At 38.9% G+C, this 24,508-nt stretch overlaps 1 protein-coding gene and 1 long non-coding RNA gene across 2 annotated transcripts; both read right to left on the bottom strand.

Moving 5' to 3' along the window:
- Window positions 1-341: 341 nt before the first annotated feature.
- si:ch211-137i24.12 (Immunoglobulin superfamily member) lies at window positions 342-5,262 on the bottom strand. Its single transcript, XM_067439830.1, is given in 5 exon segments — window positions 342-457; window positions 2,078-2,322; window positions 2,324-2,473; window positions 3,015-3,060; window positions 5,175-5,262. Coding segments are annotated over 5 exon segments (645 nt in total).
- A 4,342-nt stretch (window positions 5,263-9,604) lies between these two features.
- Window positions 9,605-21,418, bottom strand: LOC137071989 (uncharacterized). The gene is made up of 3 exons (XR_010904573.1): window positions 20,778-21,418; window positions 10,083-10,172; window positions 9,605-9,924 (listed from the first exon to the last, which is right to left on the bottom strand). It is a non-coding gene; the product is annotated as an uncharacterized lncRNA (long non-coding RNA).
- Between the last annotated feature and the right edge of the window lie 3,090 nt (window positions 21,419-24,508).

Genomic DNA, 24,508 nt, shown 5'->3' with positions numbered 1-24,508 from the left:
AATCATCTTTCATTTTAGGAATCATGCAGAAATCCAGGTATTTTCAAATGGTTCATGAACTTATTCTTTAAAAAAAAAAAAAAAACGTATGCATGGTCATCAGTGCAAACTCACAAAAGCTCATCAGTTCATACTCAGCTGCTCTTGATCTTCTATATTAGATCTGATGGGGTGGGTGTGTATGTTTGGGGGGTGTCACTGGATCTGTTTGTGTATGTATCATAGACCGTAAAAAAGGTATGTATTCATATACAACATATTTTCATTTAGGATATGGCGTGAGCCGTGAGCTAACCTCTCTGCACTTTTAACATCCGTACTCCAAAGCCGTCGCTCCCGCTTCATTTCTGCAGGCAGTCCTTGAACTGAGTCAGTATCACAGCAACCAGCCCCACCGACACGCCAACAACTGCCACAGTGATGCAAATTATAGTGCCCACAGGCTCTTCAATCACACCTGAGCAAGGATTTGATGAAAAAAGTTATAATCTCAATATAATCTCTCAGTGTCAGATGAATGACTAATTGGCTCCCTAAAAATAGTGTTCACATGTATTACATTTTACATTTGTCGTCGTCTAGTGTTTACGTAAACCATTTTATTTATAGTTGTATATTTTTTTTTTTCACTTTAATATTTATTGGTTTTTGGCACTGGCCATAATTTTAATACTGCTGCGTCCCTTGAACTAGCTCATTACTGAATGTTCTTCCTCGAAGATACTATTGCAAGATTTACTCACCCTCAAGCCAGGTGTGTATGACATTCTTCTTTCAGACAAAAACAATCAGAGTTATTTTAAAACATACCCTGGCTTTTCCAAGCTTTATAATGACAATAAATGTCAGCCCAAAAAAAGTGCATCCATCCATTATAAAAGTGCTCCACACATGGCTCCAGGGGATTAATAAAGTCCTTCTGAAGCAAATACATTGTTTTTTGTAAAAACATATCTATATTTAACACATTATAAAGTAAAATATTTAGTTTCCATCATACCGCCTTCCATACCCAACTTATAAGTAACAGATATGTTAATTTAATGGTTTTAGTATTGTTTTAGTTAACTATAATAACGCTGCCTTGAATTGCACTGAAAAGATCATTAAAGGGATAGTTCACCCCAAAAAAATCGCTGTTCATTTACTCATCTTCAGGCCATCCAAGATGTAGGTGTCTTTTTTTCTTCAATAGAAATATAAAGAAGCTAGCTGAAACTGTGGTCCTATGTGATTAATGTAATGGATGTCAATGGGTGCCGTCACTTTGAGAGTCAAAAAAAACAGCAGAAATTTGTTTTATACCTGTGGCTCCTGACAATACGTTGAGGTCTTAAAAAGCGAAATGATCATTCCATGGAAGAAACTGAGCCTTACTTACACCATTATTACCTGTAATCCACAGCCCCGGCAGACGGTCCTGAGCCTGTTCACGACAGTCTGGAGCGTGAGCTTACTGTCGCATAATGACTTATACGCAGCCGCAGGGGTAAATTACGTTCATTTACACAACCTAAATCTGGAATCTGACTTTTCAGATTCCCAACATTTGAACTCCTGTGCTTATATGTCTATAATTCAATGGCCTGTCGCCAATTATTCCTTACTTATGGGACAGGAAGCTCACGGCGGCACGCTCCAGACTACCATGAGCACACTCAGGACGGTCTGCCTAGGCTATGGATTACAGGTAATAATATTAAGTTTCTTGCACAGACTGATCGTTTTGCTTTATAAGAGCTCATTGTATTGTCAGGAGTCATGAGTATTCATATTGTTTTGCTTATATATGTTTTTTGACTCTCAAAGTGACAACGACTATTGACTTGCATTATACAAATCACTTAGGACCATGGTTTCACCTAAAAGTTTTCTTTACACTTCTACTAAAGAAAAAAAAGACACATGAGGCTGGCCTGAGAGTGAGTAAATAAACAGCAAATGTTCACTTTAAAATAATTAAGTCTTCCTTCAGTTTTATAGGCCATAATCTCATTTCAAATTAATATATAAAATGTAATTATATATGAATAATGGTTTGTACACTAATATGCTTTCAACCCTAATTCTCTCTCACTCAGCTCTTTGCGGACACTGAGTTTGGTCCCACCTCCATGAAGAATAGTTGAGTTTGTTGATATGACGGCACACAAATACAAGCCTTGATCTTCCACCGAATTGTTCCTTAGTGTCATCGATAAATCTCCCATAGGCAGATCACCAGACAAACACACATTTCCTTGTTGAACATTCCTCCTTTGCTCGAGACTCTGCACATGCCAGCTCACCAGCTCAGCCAGTTTTTCATCTGCACTACTTTTTTAAAAAACAGGGTAACACCACATCATCCCCTTCCACAGCTTATGACACCCCCTGTGGGCCAGGAGGATGGTGGTCAGCAGACAGAGCACTAGCAGGTAAAGCATCTGTTGTGGGGGGGATGAGGATGGACAGGGGAGTTTGAGTGCAATTGCTAATATTGGTTAGCCTGACAAGCCAGACCCACATCAAGATGTTTGGTCTGGAAACTCACCATAGACAGGGCTCAATCCGAGAGGCGGGATAAACGGTTGTCTTACAAACTCCCTCTGCACGCGATAGGATAGCGCTAATTTTTTTACAGTCTATGGCTAAAACCAACCAGAGCAACGAAGGTGAAGCAGAGCTTGTTGATAGATTGAACATTTGCCGGCAAAACTCCGAACACATCTTCCCTTTTTAAGAATGACTTTAGTGCCGTTCTTTTCTCAGAGAAAAGCTTAACTCCAAGTCTTCCAGAGTCGCGGTCAAAGCTGATTCGAAAGACCGCCGTTCGCCAGTTTCTGTGTTTACTAGAAGCACGCAAATGCAACTCGGCCGTCGTCATTATGGCCCCGCCCACCGACTCTATACACGATGTGATTGGCCCGGCAAGAGTTAGGCGATTACAGCTCAGAAGGTTATTGAGAGTTGCTAGACGACACTCGTGGGCAGATTAAATTTGCCGCCGCTAGGGTGCGTCTAGATTTCTAGGCTAAATATTGGTTGCATTTACAAGTAGACAAAGAGAAAGAAGCCCACCTGAAAATAAATATTAAAAATACTAAAATACATTATCATTATTTGACAGTGCAGTGACTATTCATTTAATGCATCTAGGCCTATGTGAAAGAGTAGGCCTCATGAAAATGCACATGAACTCTATATCACTTAGTATGGACAAAACTCAGTAACATCCCCTAAAAATAGATCTACGTTTATTTGGCATGTGTAAAGCAGAATAGTAACCAGTCAAGAACATTTTAACCAATTAAGAATAATTCACACATATACACACTGATGCTATAAATACAGTGGCCTGCATGGGAGTGTTATGGTCACACTGAGTCGTTTTACTAAAATTAGAGACTCAAAAGTCACAAGGACTAAAATATCAAAAGTCCTATGAGAAGAGTAAATCCTCCAACTTTTATTTTATTCGGTCAACAGCAGTAGTCTAGTAGTCAGTTCAGAATTATTTACTCAGATTTTCCGAATAAAGACTGATTTACCAATAAACAGACTCGACATGAGTCATGTCACATAACTTGGTGAATTCAAAAATGTTACTCTGATTTGACTAATATTGTAAACATAACATTAATGCTAAAGCTAATGAAGCAGTAACCCTCTTTGCCTCAGTACCATGTCTCTGTCTCATATATAACGCCTTCTCATTAATGTCTCAGAAAGTGCTGCTTCCATAAACACGTGGAATTAAAAGTCCATTTACGGTAAAACAGACAGTGAATATTGATTTAATGGCCAAATGACATTTCAAAGGTTCTAGTTATTAGATGCAGACTGAGAAATGAGATAAATTGAGTGTGTAATGCTCTTTAATAGATGAAGACACAGTCTGTTTGGTGTAAAAGATTTATGACCGCAAACAACTAGGTTAATTCAGGCTGACGTGAGAGCAAGACATTTGCACATGTATATGTTAGTGTGTTTATGAAGGAAGCTGCTGAAATTAGGCATGCAATGTCCTTTTTGTGGATATGATTAATTGTGAAGGGAGGGGAAATATAAAGTCTGCTCTTTTGAGTTTCCTTGTGTTAAGGTAAGTTAGAAGAACACGGAAAGTTATGAGAAAGCTGTAAATGCTAAGGGAAACAGTCTTGGCAGAGTGGAAAAGTTGACCAAGTAAGGTTCTAGATGTTAAGAGACTGAGGAAAAGCCATTTCTTCTCCCCTTCGGTCTGTCATTGGCCCCCCGCACCTTTACAAAATGTATGGATGCAGCCCTCATCCCCCTTCGTCGTCAGGTCATATGCATAGCAAATTACCTGGACGATTGGGTAATTTGTTCCCCTACAGATCAGCAGGCCATGAACAACACAAAGGTGGTCCTAACCCATTTACAGAGAAAACAAATTATAATCATAACCTATCATTTCCAGTGATAGTAAAGAAGTCATGCGAAGTCCAGTCATGCGAAGAAGTCTCCTGGACTATTTTGTAATATTTGCATTGTTTTATCTGTCTATACACCTACCTATCTGTCTGTCTGTGTCTATTTATATTCTGCCGTTGTTTACAGATAGGCCTATGTGGCAAACTGTTAAATATCGCACTCTGTTATGTGCTGTAACAAAATTGAGTAGCCTAGCTTTTGTCAGTGGGTCTTTTTACAGTCCTCTGGATTCTGGCTTAATACTCCCACAAGAGCAATGTGAGCCCTCCAGAGTACACAAAGTATCTAAAGATTCTATTACCGGGAGATCAGGCATGATGACAAATGGATGCGGTCTGTTGTGTTGAGATGTGCAGTAGCTATATATGTGGCTATCCAGCCTGAAACTTAACTCTGCCTCGCTCTACTGCGAAAAAATGAGAAGATTAGAGAGTGGAATGTTTGAAATGGAAGATGCATGCACTTAGCAACACTAGAAAACAATGACATAAGCATAACCCATTCGAAAATGTATTTGCAAGGCCAAAAGCTATCTAGAAATCAAAGCTATAGCAGATTACTTTAAATGTAAACTTTGCAATTTGCAAAATGCTACTTTTTTAAAGATGATAGTGGAACTGAAATGATGGCTATATTCTGCAATAAATTCTAAACTCTCTACAGGATGCGGTGCTGTTGACTTCTGCTACGGAGTAGAAGTCAGGACATTGCTAATGAATTTGGACATTTTGGAGTCCCACTGTCAGTAAACCACGTGTCTCTGGAAAGCTCGCTAATCAATAGCGCCATCCAGCGTTCAGATATTTCGTAATATTCGCCGTCGGCCATGGTAACGCTGACGATTTCTTCAGCGGGGGGCCTGGGGGAGTTCTCCGTTTTCACAGACGCACGTCACGTTGTGTTAAAAATGACCTCGGATGACTTCATAATTAATATTTCTGAAATTGTTGTAGTGTTCGAAGATGCTTGGACGATTGTGTATATTATATCAAACTGTGAGCGGGGCAAGCTGGCTGTAGGCTGTAACACGCGGTTTAAAATGTTCCACACATGCCAGCCAGCCACAGCCAGCATGACGAACATTGGTGTATTTATCAGTTGCCATATAGACACATTATAGAAAAATAAAATGCGCCAAAATAAATAAAAAAAATCTTTGGAAGATATCTCTGGACATTAATTAACCATAGCAAAAGTACATTTCTTTTGGAATTTCATTTTATCTCAGTTTTTTGTTTTCTATTTAAAATTAGACAAATCTGATATAATTTAAATTGTATGTCTGTTATATTTAGCCGTTTAGTTGTTTAATTCTGATTTAATCAGCAGAAGACACCAGCTGGGGTTTAAAGTTGTGCATGTGGGGCATGTTGTAACACTGCCTCTATTAGACTACCATTCTATTCTATAAATTATGGATTCTATTGAGAATTCCCATGAGAAAAGGTGAATAAAGACTGAAAGTCAGTGTTCAGAATATATAAATTATTATGTTTTGAAGTGTTTGGCATGTCAGTGAATATTGTAAAGAATAAATGTAACCAAACACCTTCACTGTTGACTTTGCTTACATGAAGGAATATCATACATCTTGCAAGTTATGTGGGCAAAATCAACATGTAACCAAATTCAAGGGTATTTAGCCAGAAGTGAGTTATTAATAGCCGGACAATATTGGGTCTAAAGTCTATTTTCAGATAATAGACACGTATATATTTATTTAGTCTATTTGACGAGTAAAAGCCCTCTACACTCTAAAAACTGCTGGGTTAAAATCAACCCAAATTGGGTTGTTTTGGCAACCCAGCGCTGGGTTAAAAAGGGACGTACCCAGCGCTGGGTTGTTTTAACCCAACTAGTTGGGTTAAATGTTTAACCCAGCATGCTGGGTTGTTATTTTAACCCAATTATGGGTTAAAAATTACTACACCGCTGGGTTGATGTAACCCAAAATGGGTTGGAAGTTTAAACTAGAAATTCTAGTAATTAAAATGACATCTACAGCAATACAGACTTCAGTAATAAAAATATAAAATTTTATTTTTGTTTTATCAAGTAAAATTGTCCATTTGTGAATACATTTTTAAAAAAAATTCCCATCACTCCCTACCCAATGACAAAAATCAATGAGACTTGAAATAACTTGAAGAAAATATTAAGTGAAATCTAAAAACATTTCATTTACATCAACATCTTGCACACAAGATATCATGTGATCGAAATACTCAGAATCAATTGTAATGTAAATGTACTGTAGAAGAAAAGTACAAGTATTTAGAAATAGTAAATATAAAAGAGGAAATATCTCAGACAGTACAAAAACTGTCATCAAGAGTCAGAAAAATGAACCTTTTGAAGAAAATTTGAAATCTTAAAGCATTTACATCAACATCTTGAGCATACATCATGTGAGTGAAATACTCTGTAATCAATTGTAGTGTAATTGTACTGTAGAAGAAAAGTACAAGTATTTAGAAGTAGTAGTAAATATAAGAAGAACAGCAAAGAGGAAAGGTCTCAGACAGTACAAAAACTGTCAAAAATTAGTCAGAAAAATTAACCTTTTAAAGAAGATTTGAAATCTCAAATTAACATCAACATCTTGAGCATACATCATGTGAGTGAAATACTCAGTAATCCATTGTAGTGTAATTGTACTGTAAAAGAAAAGTACACATATTTAGAAGTAGTAGTAAATATAAGAAGAACAGCAAAGAGGAAAGTAATAAAGTAATAAAAATGAGTCAGAAAAATTAACTTTTTGAAGAAGATGAATGTGAATTTGAAATCTTAAAACATTTCAAAGCATTTACATCAACATCTTGAGCATAACATCATGTGACAATTACTGTTTGTCAGCAAAAATGAAGGCTCGCAAAACTCTCATGGTTGGGGTTTCATCCCTGGAAAGTCCATAAACTAGTTTGTAAAAACTGTTACACTGTGGAACACCGTTTCGGGTAGTCTATGTCAAATACATAGAATGCCTTAAAGTAAACATCAACTGCAGCAAGCAATGTATTTTGCTCGAGTGTTGATAATTGCAAAGGCTTGAGGGCATTGGTTATCTCCAAGCATGAGGGAATTCTTTTGAGTCTTTTGAGCGCAGGTACTCAGCCATATTGGTCCCAATCTGAAAAGAAGAAAAAAATAGAGAAGGGGGGGATAGGGGATTGGCATCAATTTAGAACGCAAAAAGGTGAAACTAATGTAAATACCTTTAGGAACAGTAAAGGGTATGACACACCAAGCCGACCAGTATACAGTACTCTCATTAATTATAAAGATAACATTCAGCTAGTGACTACTTGAAGTGTGGCTGAGCAGTGTAGTGAAAGGATAATGATATTATTCTGTCTTGTATTAATATACAAAAAGGGAAAACGGCTCTCACTTAAAGCAGCTGGCTCATATATCAATAAAATGTAACAAGTAGAGGCCATTCGCACCCAGAATCGGAAGTCCAAATTTTGCATATATATTAGACACAGACATACCTGGCAAAATTAAACTACTGCTAGTTCATGGGTTCTCTGAAGAAACTCGATTTTGTCCTCCTTTTCTGACCCTTTTGTGCACGTTTCGAAGACGCTCCTCCAGGAAGCCAGTAGCAGGTCTGTAGAATCTACTTGGACTGAACCATGCTTCCTTGTGTTTAAAGAAAAAGAAAACAGTATTAAAAAGTGCAACACTGGCGCCATTTACATGAGTACATGAATGTAGTTAAAGGAGTGTTTTCCCATCCCTGTTCCTGGTGGCACACCAGCATTACACATTTCTGAACTCGTCCTAATCAAACACCTGATTCAACTCATCAGCTCATTCGTAGAAAAATACAAAATTCCATATAAATACAGCAAAATCACATCCCTGTGTTAGACACTGTACTCCTTTACCCTGGCAATCCTTAAAGGGGTCATATAATGGTACATGCACGTTTACAAGCAGATTGTATGGAAATGTGTGTTGGCAGTGCCTGTACACAACCATCCTATAATGATAAAAAACATTCCCAACACTGCTAATGCAGGGTTTTTCCTGGGTCAGAAATGGTCTTCGGTGGTGGCTGTCTAGCTGACCAGACATGGTCATCCACACACACTCGAGCACACGCACGCGCAGTAAAAGCACCTACCCGCGTGATATGTGAGCCCAATACAGACAATAAATGTAAAATAAATGCAAATAAGCTTCTTCTTTTTTTTTCTCATTATGTATGATGTCTTGATGTGTGATATGATGTCTTGATGTGAGACAAATAGTCTCAATCTCTACCATATCTACAATTTAATAACATTATCAGCTAGCTAACAACTTGCGTTGCTCTGGTTTCACCTTATTCCAGTCTAAACAATTTTTTTTGTGGTAATTTACTACACATTATCAATATAAATACCCAAAATAAATACAGGAAAATACTGTGGATTACTAAGACTAATTCTTACTAACCCCTCTTGTTTAATGGGGTAAGCACACTTGTATTCTCATCTCAGATGTGTTGAGTAAATGATTAAACACTGATTCGTGAGTTCAGTGTTGGACAGATCAGTTCAGTAAAATGAATCGGTTCAAATTAGTCATTAGTGAGTCATTAGTGTGAATCCAGACTGTTAAAACAACGCAAAAGATTTGTCATCACAGAAAACACTTTATAACGATATTTTTTCCGTGTATTTGAAAGTATGGTTTATGGCCGCTGCGTGTGCAAAACGTCTGTCAGTAGAGGTGCGTTTATTGAGCGCAATTCACACCCAACATCAATTCAGGGATTTTTTTTATGCAAACGCGCCATGTGGAACATGGAGTCAGTCTTCCGACCTTTTACTTTTGTGTAAGTTCAGCTGATTTTGATTGATATGCGCGAGTGAGAAAGAGCTCAGACGGTGATCGTTTTGAAGACAGAGAGTGCGCTCTCTGCTCGTTCTCTGTCACTCAGTTAACGTGCGCCCTGTCACGCGCATTAGTCATCCACATCAATATATAAATCAAATAAGGCTTTGGCGGGACAAAAATTTGTTTTGGCGGCCGCCCAAAAAAATTCTATGTAGGAAAAACCCTGTAATAAGAATTTGTAATTTAAGAATATTACAAAGTTTTCATTTAAACACTAAAGAATCATATAACTTGTACAAAAATGCCATTATATGACCCCTTTAAGGTATGGAAACTGTTCAACTACTGATGAAGCCAGGGTGACTTTTGTACCTGCACTTGGGCTAAAAGAAACAATTTCATATTTTGAATTTTAACAATAGTACAAATGTACACACCAAGACATTTAATATATCCAAAAATATTCTAGCATTAAAATGTTTTACTTTACTTTGTATTGAAAATGTGTACTCACTTTTCTCCAAAGCGTTAAATAAGATGTGACACCAAGATCCGAACCATGGCTTGTCTCTCTTTAAGTGAAATGCAGTGCTCGTTTTCAATAGCATCTACAATACCTCTGCCATTGGGTGTTGCAAGAAGGATGTCTCTTACGCTCTAAAAAATAAATTATATATTTTTGTATAAATATTGTTATTTTTGTTAGAAAAACATCCTACAAATTTCTTTAATTCATGCACACAAAAAAAGACAAGGCCTTTTCTAGCAACAGTCTGGTACCAAAACAAGAAATCATTAAACACACAAAAACTTACAAATGCTGCTACTTGCTCCACAGCTATCCTGTGCTGCTGCTCCCTTGATATGGATATAGTAGGTGTAGTTGCAAGCTCTTCAGTTGATTCCTTTAATAGAAAATTGAATGGTAATGCATTTTTACAGCATGTTAGTTCTGCACAATATATTGTTTCAGCAATGATATCATGATGTGCATGATCATGATATCATTGCCAATTTTCTAAACCATAAACCATTTTTTCAGTGAAACTTACAAGATGTATACGTTATGATGACAACAAATTGAGAAACCCTCTCAGTGTATTGTGATGTGCCCATGATGACTTAATTTATATTAATAAAATATGGTTTACAACTGCAAGAGGTAGTATTTGGTAGAAGGTGTAGACAAGCATAATTTAGGGGGTTAGTTAGGGTTATTCACTCACTATCACACGAGGCTGAATCCAGCTTCTTATTCGCAGCTTCTTATTGACGCTATCCGGTCCACCTTAAAAGACGCGACGCTTCCGCGTCTTTGGTTTCTTATTCACGCTCATTTTAGGGACCGTGTGATTTTTCTCTTATTCACGTTTTTTAAGGGATTGTGTTGCTTTTGTGTCCATTTTCAGAATAAAAGAATAATATATTAGCGAAGATTGACTGTAAACATATAGTACACATTGCACATACAATATAATTACAGTATGCCTATTCTTTAATTATTGCTCTTGCCATCAGCTCAATTTAGGGACCATGCATGTGGTTTTTCTCTTATTCACTTTTAGGGGCCCTGATACTATTGTGTCTATTTTCAGAAAATAATAATAAACCATTTTAAAAGGTAATTACAGAAATATCAGTGAAAATGACTAAAAAATATAAATGTTCATACAATATAATTACATTTCAATTATTGCACTCAAATGCTTTAAATACATTAATAAATCAATAAAAGGTAAGGTAACTAGAGATTAATGCCAGCTCCAGCTTGGATCCAGCCTCCGAAGACTTCAGATGAACCAACACCAGATGATACCTACCCCTGCAAGCTCTCCAGAACAACAAATATGGATGAAATACAAAATGTATGGAAATTGGAATCTTACAACTGTACTTTCTGAATTAATTGATTAATTTTGCATTATGGTTACTTATTTTGATGTTATGAACACAATCTGACAATGCAGTTAGAAGAGCCATCACATTGTGGACTCATTTGGGGAAGTGAAAAATTTCACTGGTGCTTTATACCCATCGTGATTGAATATCTTCATTAAAAAATGCAAATATTTTTTACTGTGACGTTATGAATTTATGAACCAACGAATTTGACAAACAACAGTACAGTTAGAAGAGCCTTTGCATTAATGGCACCCGTGGCCCATTTGGAGGCGCTATATCTCGGCTGCCTTTATGGGTGCGTTCAAAGTTGCACTGGGGCATTATACCCAGTGTACTTGACTGTCACCATGCAGAATTCCAGACATTTTTACTGTAGCATTTTGAAGTTATGGATCCATTAATTTGACATGAAAGTACAGTAAGAAGAGTTATTGCATTGTTGGCCCATTTGGAGGCGCTATATCTCGGCTACCTTTATGGGTGCGTTCAAATTTGCACTGGGGCATTAAAATCAGTGTGCCTGACTGTCACCATGCAACATTCCAGACATTTTTACTGTAGCATTTTGAAGTTATGGATCCATTAATTTGACCTTTATGACAATACAGTAAGATTAGCTAGCGCATTGTTGGCCTATTGGAGGCGCCATATCTCGGCTGCCTTTAAGGGTGCGTTCAAAGTTGCACCTGGGCATTACACCCAGTGTGCCTGACTGTCACCATGCAAAATTCCAGACATTTTTACTGTAGCCTTTTGAAGTTATGGATCCATTAATTTGACATATATGACAATACAGTAAGAAGAGCTATTGCCTTGTTGGCCTATTGGAGGCGCTATATCTCAGGGGGCTTTATGGGTGCGTTCAAAGTTGCACTGGGGCATTATACCCAATGTGCTTGACTGTCACCATGCATAATTTCAGACATTTTTACTGTAGCATTTTGAAGTTATGGATCCATTAATTTGACATGAAAGTACAGTAAGAAGAGCTATTGCATTGTTGGCCCATTTGGAGGCGCTATATCTCAGGGGGCTTTATGGGTGCGTACAAAGTTGCACTGGGGCATTATACCCAGTGTGCCTGACTGTCACCATGGAGAATTCCAGACATTTTTACTGTAGCATTTTGAAGTTATGGATCCATGAATTTAACATTTATGACAATACAGTAAGAATAGCTATTGCATTGTTGGCCTATTGGAGGCGCTATATCTCGGCTGCCTTTATGGGTGCATTCAAAGTTGCACGGGGGCATTATACCCAGTGTGCTTGACCGTCACCATGCAAAATTCCATATATTTTTACTTTAGCATTTTGAAGTTATGGATCCATTAATTTGACATATGATAGTACAGTAAGAAGAGCTATTGCATTGTTGGCCCATTTGGAGGCGCTATATCTCGGCTGCCTTTATGGGTGCGTTCAAAGTTGCACTGGGACATTATACCCAGTGTGCTTGTCTGTCACCATGCGAAATTCCACACATTTTTACTGTAGCATTTTGAAGTTAAGAATCCATGAATTTGACATATATGACAATACAGTAAGAATAGCTATTGCATTGTTGGCCTTTTGGAGGCGCTATATCTCGACTGCCTTTATGGGTGCGTTTAAAGTTGCACTGGGGCATTATACCCAGTGTGCTTGACTGTTACCATGCAGAATTCCAGACATTTTTACTGTAGCATTTTGAAGTTATGGATCCATTAATTTGACATATGATAGTACAGTAAGAATAGCTATTGCGTTGTTGGCCTATTGGAGGCGCTATATCTCGGCTGCCTTTATGGGTGCGTTCAAAGTTGCACTGGGACATTATACCCAGTGTGCTTGACTGTCACCATGCAGAATTCCAGACATTTTTACTGTAGCATTTTGAAGTTAAGAATCCATGAATTTGACATATGATAGTACAGTAAGAAGTGTTATTGCATTGTTGGCCCAATGGAGGCGCTATATCTCGGCTGCCTTTGTGGGTGCGTTCAAAGTAGAACTGGGGCATTATACCCAGTGTGCCTGACTGTCACCATGCAAAATTCCAGACATTTTTACTGTAGCATTTTGAAGTTATGGATCCATTAATTTGACATATATGACAATAAAGTAAGAAGAGCTATTGCATTGTTGGCCCATTTGGATGCGCTATATCTCAGGGGGCTTTATGGGTGCGTTCAAAGTTGCACTGGGACATTATACCCAGTGTGCTTGTCTGTCACCATGCAAAATTCCAGACATTTTTACTGTAGCATTTTGAAGTTAAGAATCCATGAATTTGACATATATGACAATACAGTAAGAATAGCTATTGCATTGTTGGCCTTTTGGAGGCGCTATATCTCGACTGCCTTTATGGGTGCGTTCAAATTTGCACTGGGGCATTATACCCAGTGTGCTTCACTGTCACCATGCAGAATTCCAGACATTTTTACTGTAGCATTTTGAAGTTATGGATCCATTAATTTGACATATGATAGTACAGTAAGAAGAGCTATTGCATTGTTGGCCTATTGGAGGCGCTATATCTCGGATGCCTTAATGGGTGCGTTCAAAGTTGCACTGGGGCATTATACCCAGTGTGCTTGACTGTCACCATGCATAATTTCAGACATTTTTACTGTAGCATTTTGAAGTTAAGAATCCATGAATTTGACATATGATAGTACAGTAAGAAGTGTTATTGCATTGTTGGCCCAATGGAGGCGCTATATCTCGGCTGCCTTTGTGGGTGCGTTCAAAGTAGAGCTGGGGCATTATACCCAGTGTGCCTGACTGTCACCATGCAAAATTCCAGACATTTTTACTGTAGCATTTTGAAGTTAAGAATCCATGAATTTGACATATATGACAATACAGTAAGAATAGCTATTGCATTGTTGGCCTTTTGGAGGCGCTATATCTCGACTGCCTTTATGGGTGCGTTCAAATTTGCACTGGGGCATTATACCCAGTGTGCTTGACTGTCACCATGCAGAATTCCAGACATTTTTACTGTAGCATTTTGAAGTTATGGATCCATTAATTTGATATGGCAATACAGTAAGAATAGCTATTGCATTGTTGGCCCATTTGGAGGCGCTATATCTCGGCTGCCTTTATGGGTGCGTTTAAAGTTGCACTGGGGCATTATACCCTGTGTGCTTGACTGTCACCATGCAGAATTCCAGACATTTTTACTGTAGCATTTTGAAGTTATGGATCCATTAATTTGACATATGATAGTACAGTAAGAATAGCTATTGCATTGTTGGCCTATTGGAGGCGCTATATCTCGGCTGCCTTTATGGGTGCGTTCAAAGTTGCACTGGGACATTATACCCAGTGTGCTTGACTGTCACCATGCAGAATTCCAGACATTTTTACTGTAGCATTTGGAAGTTATGGATCCATTAATTTGACATATGATAGTACAGTAAGAAGAGCTATTGCATTGTTGGCCTATTGGAGGCGCTATATCTCGGATGCCTTAATGGGTGCGTTCAAAGTTGCACTGGGGCATTATACCCAGTGTGCCTGACTGTCACCATGCAGAATTCCAGACATTTTTACTGTAGCATTTTGAAGTTATGGATCCATTAATTTGACATATTATAGTACAGTAAGAAGAGCTATTGCCTTGTTGGCCCATTTGGAGGCGCTATATCTCAGGGGGCTTTATGGGTGCGTTCAAATTTGCACTGGGGCATTATACCCAGTGTGCCTGACTGTCACCATGCAAAATTCCAGACATTTTTACTGTAGCATTTTGAAGTTATGGATCCATGAATTTGATCTGGCAATACAGTTAGAATGGCTATTGCCTTGTTGGCCCATTTGGAGGCGCTATATCTCCGCGCCTTCAAATGGGCCAACAATGCAATAGCTCTTCTTACTGTACTATCATATGTCAAATTAATGGATCCATAACTTCAATATGCTACAGTAAAAATGTCTGGAATTCTGCATGGTGACAGTCAAGCACACTGGGTATAATGCCCCAGTGCAAATTTGAACGCCCCCATAAAGGCAGCCGTGATATAGCGCCTCCAATAGGCCACAATGCAATAGCTATTCTTACTGTATTGTCATATATGTCAAATTAATGGATCCATAACTTCCAAATGTTACAGTAAAAATGTCTGGAATTTTTTATGGTGACAGTCAGGCACACTGGGTATAATGCCCCAGTGCAAATTTGAACGCACCCATAAAGCCCCCTGAGATATAGCGCCTCCAAATGGGCCAACAATGCAATAGCTCTTCTTACTGTACTATAATATGTCAAATTAATGGATCCATAACTTCCAAATGCTACAGTAAAAATGTCTGGAATTCTGCATGGTGACAGTCAGGCACACTGGGTATAATGCCCCAGTGCAAATTTGAACGCACCCATAAAGCCCCCTGAGATATAGCGCCTCCAAATGGGCCAACAATGCAATAGCTCTTCTTACTGTACTATCATATGTCAAATTAATGGATCCATAACTTCCAAATGCTACAGTAAAAATGTCTGAAATTATGCATGGTGACAGTCAGGCACACCGGGTATAATGCCCCAGTTCTATTTTGAACGCACCCATAAGGGCAGCCGAGATATAGCGCCTCCAAATGAACCAACAATGCAATAGCTATTCTTACTGAATTGTCATATTTGTCAAATTAATGGATCCATAACTTCCAAATGCTACAGTAAAAATGTCTGGAATGTTGCATGGTGACAGTCAGGCACACTGGGTATAATGCCCCAGTGCAACTTTGAACGCACCCATAAAGCCCCCTGAGATATAGCGCCTCCAAATGGGCCAACAATGCAATAACTCTTCTTACTGTACTATCATATGTCAAATTAATGGATCCATAACTTCCAAATGCTACAGTAAAAATGTCTGGAATTCTGCATGGTGACAGTCAAGCACACTGAGTATAATGCCCCAGTGCAACTTTGAACGCACCCATAAAGGCAGCCGTGATATAGCGCCTCCAAATGGGCCAACAATGCAATAGCTCTTCTTACTGTACTATCATATGTCAAATTAATGGATCCATAACTTCCAAATGCTACAGTAAAAATGTCTGGAATTCTGCATGGTGACAGTCAGGCACACTGGGTATAATGCCCCAGTGCAAATTTGAACGCACCCATAAAGGCAGCCGAGATATAGCGCCTCCAATAGGCCAACAATGCAATAACTATTCTAACTGTATTGTCATATATGTCACATTAATGGATCCATAACTTCCAAATGCTACAGTAAAAATGTCTGGAATTCTGCATGGTGACAGTCAAGCACACTGGGTATAATGCCCCAGTGCAACTTTGAACGCACCCATAAAGGCAGCCGAGATATAGCGCCTCCAAATGGGCCAACAATGCAATAGCTATTCTTACTGTATTGCCATATCAAATTAATGGATCCATAACTTCAAAATGCTACAGTAAAAATGTCTGGAATTCTGCATGGTGACAGTCAAGCACACTGGGTATAATGCCCCAGTGCAAATTTGAACGCACCCATAAAGGCAGTCGAGATATAGCGCCTCCAAAAGGCCAACAATGCAATAGCTATTCTTACTGTATTGTCATATATGTCAAATTCATGGATTCTTAACTTCAAAATGCTACAGTAAAAATGTCTGGAATTTTGCATGGTGACAGTCAGGCACACTGGGTATAATGCCCCAGCTCTACTTTGAACGCACCCACAAAGGCAGCCGAGATATAGCGCCTCCATTGGGCCAACAATGCAATAACACTTCTTACTGTACTATCATATGTCAAATTCATGGATTCTTAACTTCAAAATGCTACAGTAAAAATGTCTGAAATTATGCATGGTGACAGTCAAGCACACTGGGTATAATGCCCCAGTGCAACTTTGAACGCACCCATTAAGGCATCCGAGATATAGCGCCTCCAATAGGCCAACAATGCAATAGCTCTTCTTACTGTACTATCATATGTCAAATTAATGGATCCATAACTTCAAAATGCTACAGTAAAAATGTCTGGAATTCTGCATGGTGACAGTGAAGCACACTGGGTATAATGCCCCAGTGCAAATTTGAACGCACCCATAAAGGCAGTCGAGATATAGCGCCTCCAAAAGGCCAACAATGCAATAGCTATTCTTACTGTATTGTCATATATGTCAAATTCATGGATTCTTAACTTCAAAATGCTACAGTAAAAATGTCTGGAATTTTGCATGGTGACAGACAAGCACACTGGGTATAATGTCCCAGTGCAACTTTGAACGCACCCATAAAGCCCCCTGAGATATAGCGCATCCAAATGGGCCAACAATGCAATAGCTCTTCTTACTTTATTGTCATATATGTCAAATTAATGGATCCATAACTTCAAAATGCTACAGTAAAAATGTCTGGAATTTTGCATGGTGACAGTCAGGCACACTGGGTATAATGCCCCAGTTCTACTTTGAACGCACCCACAAAGGCAGCCGAGATATAGCGCCTCCATTGGGCCAACAATGCAATAACACTTCTTACTGTACTATCATATGTCAAATTCATGGATTCTTAACTTCAAAATGCTACAGTAAAAATGTCTGGAATTCTGCATGGTGACAGTCAAGCACACTGGGTATAATGTCCCAGTGCAACTTTGAACGCACCCATAAAGGCAGCCGAGATATAGCGCCTCCAATAGGCCAACAACGCAATAGCTATTCTTACTGTACTATCATATGTCAAATTAATGGATCCATAACTTCAAAATGCTACAGTAAAAATGTCTGGAATTCTGCATGGTAACAGTCAAGCACACTGGGTATAATGCCCCAGTGCAACTTTAAACGCACCCATAAAGGCAGTCGAGATATAGCGCCTCCAAAAGGCCAACAATGCAATAGCTATTCTTACTGTATTGTCATATATGTCAAATTCATGGATTCTTAACTTCAAAATGCTACAGTAAAAATGTGTGGAATTTTGCATGGTGACAGACAAGCACACTGGGTATAATGTCCCAGTGCAACTTTGAACACACCCATAAAGCCCCCTGAGATATAGTGCATCCAAATGGGCCAACAATGCAATAGCTCTTCTTACTGTATTGTCATATATGTCAAATTAATGGATCCATAACTTCAAAATGCTACAGTAAAAATGTCTGGAATTTTGCATGGTGACAGTCAGGCACACTGGGTATAATGTCCCAGTGCAACTTTGAACGCACCCATAAAGGCAGCCGAGATATAGCGCCTCCAAATGGGCCAACAATGCAATAGCTCTTCTTACTGTACTATCATATGTCAAATTAATGGATCCATAACTTCAAAATGCTAAAGTAAAAATATATGGAATTTTGCATGGTGACGGTCAAGCACACTGGGTATAATGCCCCCGTGCAACTTTGAATGCACCCATAAAGGCAGCCGAGATATAGCGCCTCCAATAGGCCAACAATGCAATAGCTATTCTTACTGTATTGTCATAAATGTTAAATTCATGGATCCATAACTTCAAAATGCTACAGTAAAAATGTCTGGAATTCTCCATGGTGACAGTCAGGCACACTGGGTATAATGCCCCAGTGCAACTTTGTACGCACCCATAAAGCCCCCTGAGATATAGCGCCTCCAAATGGGCCAACAATGCAATAGCTCTTCTTACTGTACTTTCATGTCAAATTAATGGATCCATAACTTCAAAATGCTACAGTAAAAATGTCTGAAATTATGCATGGTGACAGTCAAGCACATTGGGTATAATGCCCCAGTGCAACTTTGAACGCACCCATAAAGCCCCCTGAGATATAGCGCCTCCAATAGGCCAACAAGGCAATAGCTCTTCTTACTGTATTGTCATATATGTCAAATTAATGGATCCATAACTTCAAAAGGCTACAGTAAAAATGTCTGGAATTTTGCATGGTGACAGTCAGGCACACTGGGTGTAATGCCCAGGTGCAACTTTGAACGCACCCTTAAAGGCAGCCGAGATATGGCGCCTCCAATAGGCCAACAATGCGCTAGCTAATCTTACTGTATTGTCATAAAGGTCAAATTAATGGATCCATAACTTCAAAATGCTACAGTAAAAATGTCTGGAATGTTGCATGGTGACAGTCAGGCACACTGATTTTAATGCCCCAGTGCAAATTTGAACGCACCCATAAAGGTAGCCGAGATATAGCGCCTCCAAATGGGCCAACAATGCAATAACTCTTCTTACTGTACTTTCATGTCAAATTAATGGATCCATAACTTCAAAATGCTACAGTAAAAATGTCTGGAATTCTGCATGGTGACAGTCAAGTACACTGGGTATAATGCCCCAGTGCAACTTTGAACGCACCCATAAAGGCAGCCGAGATATAGCGCCTCCAAATGGGCCACGGGTGCCATTAATGCAAAGGCTCTTCTAACTGTACTGTTGTTTGTCAAATTCGTTGGTTCATAAATTCATAACGTCACAGTAAAAAATATTTGCATTTTTTAATGAAGATATTCAATCACGATGGGTATAAAGCACCAGTGAAATTTTTCACTTCCCCAAATGAGTCCACAATGTGATGGCTCTTCTAACTGCATTGTCAGATTGTGTTCATAACATCAAAATAAGTAACCATAATGCAAAATTAATCAATTAATTCAGAAAGTACAGTTGTAAGATTCCAATTTCCATACATTTTGTATTTCATCCATATTTGTTGTTCTGGAGAGCTTGCAGGGGTAGGTATCATCTGGTGTTGGTTCATCTGAAGTCTTCGGAGGCTGGATCCAAGCTGGAGCTGGCATTAATCTCTAGTTACCTTACCTTTTATTGATTTATTAATGTATTTAAAGCATTTGAGTGCAATAATTGAAATGTAATTATATTGTATGAACATTTATATTTTTTACAGTCATTTTCACTGATATTTCTGTAATTACCTTTTAAAATGGTTTATTGTTATTTTCTGAAAATAGACACAATAGTATCAGGGCCCCTAAAAGTGAATAAGAGAAAAATCACACGGTTCCTAAAATGAGCGTGAATAAGAAACCAAAGACGCGGAAGCGTCGCGTCTTTTAAGGTGGACCGGATAGCGTCAATAAGAAGCTGCGAATAAGAAGCTGGATTCAGCCTCGTCACTATCACGTTGTTCCAAACCCGCAAGACTTTCGTTCATCTTCATAACATAAATTAATATCTTTTGATGAAATCTGAGATGTGCCCCTTTTTGACAGTCTTCACAACTAACGTTAGCACTTTGAAGCTTCAAAAGTTTTTTTTTTTTATATATATGAATCGAGCGGTTTAGTCCACATTTTCTGAAGAGACACCATCGAAAATTAACTTAACATATCTCGGGAGAGAGGCACGGACAAAATGGCGGTCGATGTAACGTTAAAAAAATATACTGTCTATACGTTTAAATAGGTACAAATGTAAAGTATGTATAGTAAGTGGATTGCTCATAGTAAATTAATAACATCTACTGTTATTAATGTACAGTTAAACGAAAGCAGGAACGGAAGATTTGTTAAGTAACGTTATGTTCTGACAGAAGACCAAGCTAGAATAATAAGTTAAACTTCACAGAATCAAACCCGTAGCCAATACAGCAAATAATATATAATAAAGTTGACATATTCAGAAGCAATTTTTAAAAATGGACTTACCTTTTCCCTTCCAAATGCCAGCGTCGTGATGACAGTGTGGCGCACTTTCTTCCTAGTCCACTGAAGACAGTTGTGTCGTATGAGACGCAGCGCGGCTGTCATTTGGCCGTGAGGTCGAATCACAATTGAGCTGACAGCATAAAACTGCGTTTATACAATAAAATCGTTAGAGAAATATTTAATATATGTTGATAACAGCCTCTATTAACAGAATTTTTGGAAATAAGACGAAAGAAACCCAATAAAAGCGGCAGTTAAGACTTGAGGCAAAAAAAACGCGAATATTTCCATAAAAGCTCTTTTCTGACTTTTCCACCTTCCACGAAATCTCTAAATACTCTTGGATAAAAAACAATTGATAACTACTTGAAATTTGTATATTTACTTACCATAAACTGCATAAACGTCTTTTATTCGCTTCCACCTGAATGCGCTAAGAAAATGGCGGCTTCTCCAACTGGTGTCGTCCGTGTTTTTGCGTGACGTGCGTGCTCTCTTTCACGTCCGCGTTCCCAACCCAGCACGCTGGGTTGCAGGTTAAAAACAACTTTCAACCCAAATTGGGTTAAATCAACCCAGCATTCTTACCCAGCAGTCTCAACCCAGCGTTTGGGTTGAAAAAACAACCCAGCATTTTTTAGAGTGTATGTTGCTGTCATACAGCCATCATCTCAGAGAATGGAAGACAATTGTGTAAAACAGTCCTATATGTATTACTTAAGCTGCATTTGTGTTGAGTGCATGCTGAAATGAGTCCATGCCCTTTTACTGAAGGCCATTATGAATATGAATGCATATGGCTCATGCTATTTTAATGTGGAGGATAATTGTAAGGACATTTGTTTTACGGTTTATCATTACAAAGGAACAGGCCACACCCTGCTCTTTCTGTCTGTCTGTGCCTCCTTCAAATTGTTCATGATTATATTACACAGTTTGTGTAAAGCAAACACAACAGTCACTGCTAAAATAGGCCTACACAATTTGTCTCTCTTGCTTGCTCTATCAGACATAAAAATGCATAACGTTGATGGATAAACTGAGTTTCCGGATCATTATGTCATCTCAGTCAGGCAGAGAAAGACAACGGTCTACACCCATAAATGCATTAGACAGACAGACTGCATTAGACCAAGTGCATTAAACCTAAAGGTCGGCTGCAGTATGTGAGTGTGCGAGCGCTAATCATACGCAGGCTTTTAACACACTCCTCCAGTTAGTTCCGGTTCACTTTTAGTCTTTGACAGAGAGAAGCTCAATACCAACTGCATTACTGTAAGACATTACAGTAAGAGCTGCGCTATCAGGACAGAGCCTAGATAAGGCTCCAGCGCCAGTGGGCTGCAAGATATTTTTGTTTTAAGTTGATTATGGGTGTCTTTAAAGGGATAGTTTGGCTTACTCACCCTCATGTTGTTCTAAGCCTGGACAACTTTTTCACTTTCTCTCTTTTGTGAAACGCAGAAGAATCAATACACGATGCTTCTGAAGACATACAATAGCATAGTTTGCCTGAGCAACAGACTACAATTTAAGACAATGATAATCTTCCCCTCCAGTGAGTCTTTCCAATTAGTACGAGATTAGGCCTATATACGCTATATTGCCAAAAGTTTTGGGACGCCTGTCTTTACATGCACATGAACTTAAATGGCATCCCATTCTAAAGTTAATATGGAGTTAGCCCACCCTTTGCAGCTATAACAGCTTCAACTCTTCAGGGAAGGCTTTCCACAAGGATCAGGAGTGTGTTTATGTGAATTTTTTACCATTCTTCTAGAAGCACATTTGTGAGGTCAGGTACTGATGTTGGACGAGAAGGGTCCGGCTCTCAGTCTCCGCTCTAATTCATTCCAAAGGTGCTCTATCGGGTTGAGGCCAGAACTCTTTGCAGGCCAGTCAGGTTCCTCCACACATAAACTCGCTCATTCATGACCTTTATGGGCCTACCACTTCGTGGCTGAGTTGCTATTGTTCCTAATTGCTTCCACTTTGTTATAACTAACAGTTAACCGTGGAATAATCAGTACTGAGGACATTTCACAAATGGACTTATTGCACAAGTGGCAACCTATCACGATACCACACTTGAATTCACTGAGCTCCTGCAAGCGACCCCTTCTTTAACAAATTTTTGTAGAAGCGGCTGCATGCCTAGGTGGTTGATTTTATACACCTGTGGCCGTGAACGTGATTTGGAGGGGTGTCCCAATACTTTTGGCAACATAGCCCACTCACCTCCTTGACTATAGCTGTGTCCCAAAATGAAGTGAGCACCCTTCACTTTGGGACACAGGTAATGTTCCTTGACATTTTCCTGCATCCCACCGCCACCCCATCTCCTCACACTTGCATGTTAACTATCCTAATCAGAGATATGGTGGGAAGCACTCTGGGTTCGGGCCAAAATTCTAAACTTGGAGCCCTACCATTGGACAGCACGCCAAATACGCATACATCTGATTATTTGTATACGTGAATTTGTGAATGACTCAATGAATGCACTAAAGATATAAATGATTACAAGGGAATGACGACTTAAATTTATGTTTGTTCCTCACATAAAGCTATTGTATCAGAAGACTTTTAATATAACATCCATATAGACTAATTTATGATAAATGTATGTTTTATACTCATTTTGAAGCTTGAAAGTGCCTCACACATATTATGCATTTTAATTGCATAGAAAGGAGCATGGGAAATGTGGGGAAAAAATATGACAGAATTTCATTTTGGTGCAAACTTTTGTATGTGTGTGGTAGCTGTTTCTGTCTTAGCACTGTTTCATGGTCTGTGATTAATTGTATTCTCAGATGAAATACTCACGAGCACAAACAAAAGCACACCTGAGGTCCTGCGTAGCAACTGGGGGAATTAAGCCCAAATCAGCAGATTATAAAGAGCAGTTATAGGGATAAATTCTTCACGTTTTGCTTGTGTAATCTGTTTACTTTGTTTTTCCCTGAAACGATGAGTTCATAGCAGAAGAACACCTGTTGCATTTTAAAGACTACTGCTGTCGAAGCCTCTTGCACCTGCGAATGTCTTGGTGACTCTTGTATGTACGTTTTTATGTGTTGTAGGCTAATCGTGACTGGTGTTTATGCCATTTCGAGATGTAAATGAATTGAGCGTTACACACATGCCTTTAATTTGGAGAGTATCTTTAACAAAGTCTTTTTTGTAAAATCTAGTTAGGACTGTTTTTATTAATCAAGTATTTGATCCTCTTCTGTGTTTGTGAAACTAGTTCCTCTGTCACTTTGCCTTTGACAGGTGTCTAGTGTGCTGAGCAATATAGCAGTGACCTGCACTGGGTTTATGAGGGAACATTGTGTCCTCCTGCTGGTTCACGTCACCCCTTACAAGAAACCTGATCTTAGAGGGTGTGGCCTCATCAAACGGAGTCACGTGTCCGAACTATTGCATGAGGAGGTCACATATCATCTCAACTGTGACCATAGTTTGACACTGACCCCCGAATATGGCTGCTAAAGATTGACGTGTCAACTGTTGAGTACACTACACCAAGTTTGGGCCGAAGGAAGATGGAGAGTTATGAGCACTGTAAGTGATCTGATGACATGTACACTATTTAGAATGACAGCGCTGGTCAAGTATTTTGTTTCTTGATGGGATAGATGGGATTGGTGACTCAAGCTGAAGCTGCAGCAGCTCTGCCACCGTACAACTTACCTCCACAAGGGACCACTGGCTCTCACATCATG

Source organism: Pseudorasbora parva, chromosome 3 (assembly GCF_024679245.1).
Source record: "Pseudorasbora parva isolate DD20220531a chromosome 3, ASM2467924v1, whole genome shotgun sequence".
NCBI lineage: Eukaryota > Metazoa > Chordata > Actinopteri > Cypriniformes > Gobionidae > Pseudorasbora > Pseudorasbora parva.
Note: the sequence above shows the minus strand (reverse complement) of the source record. Positions and strands in the feature narration are given on the sequence as shown.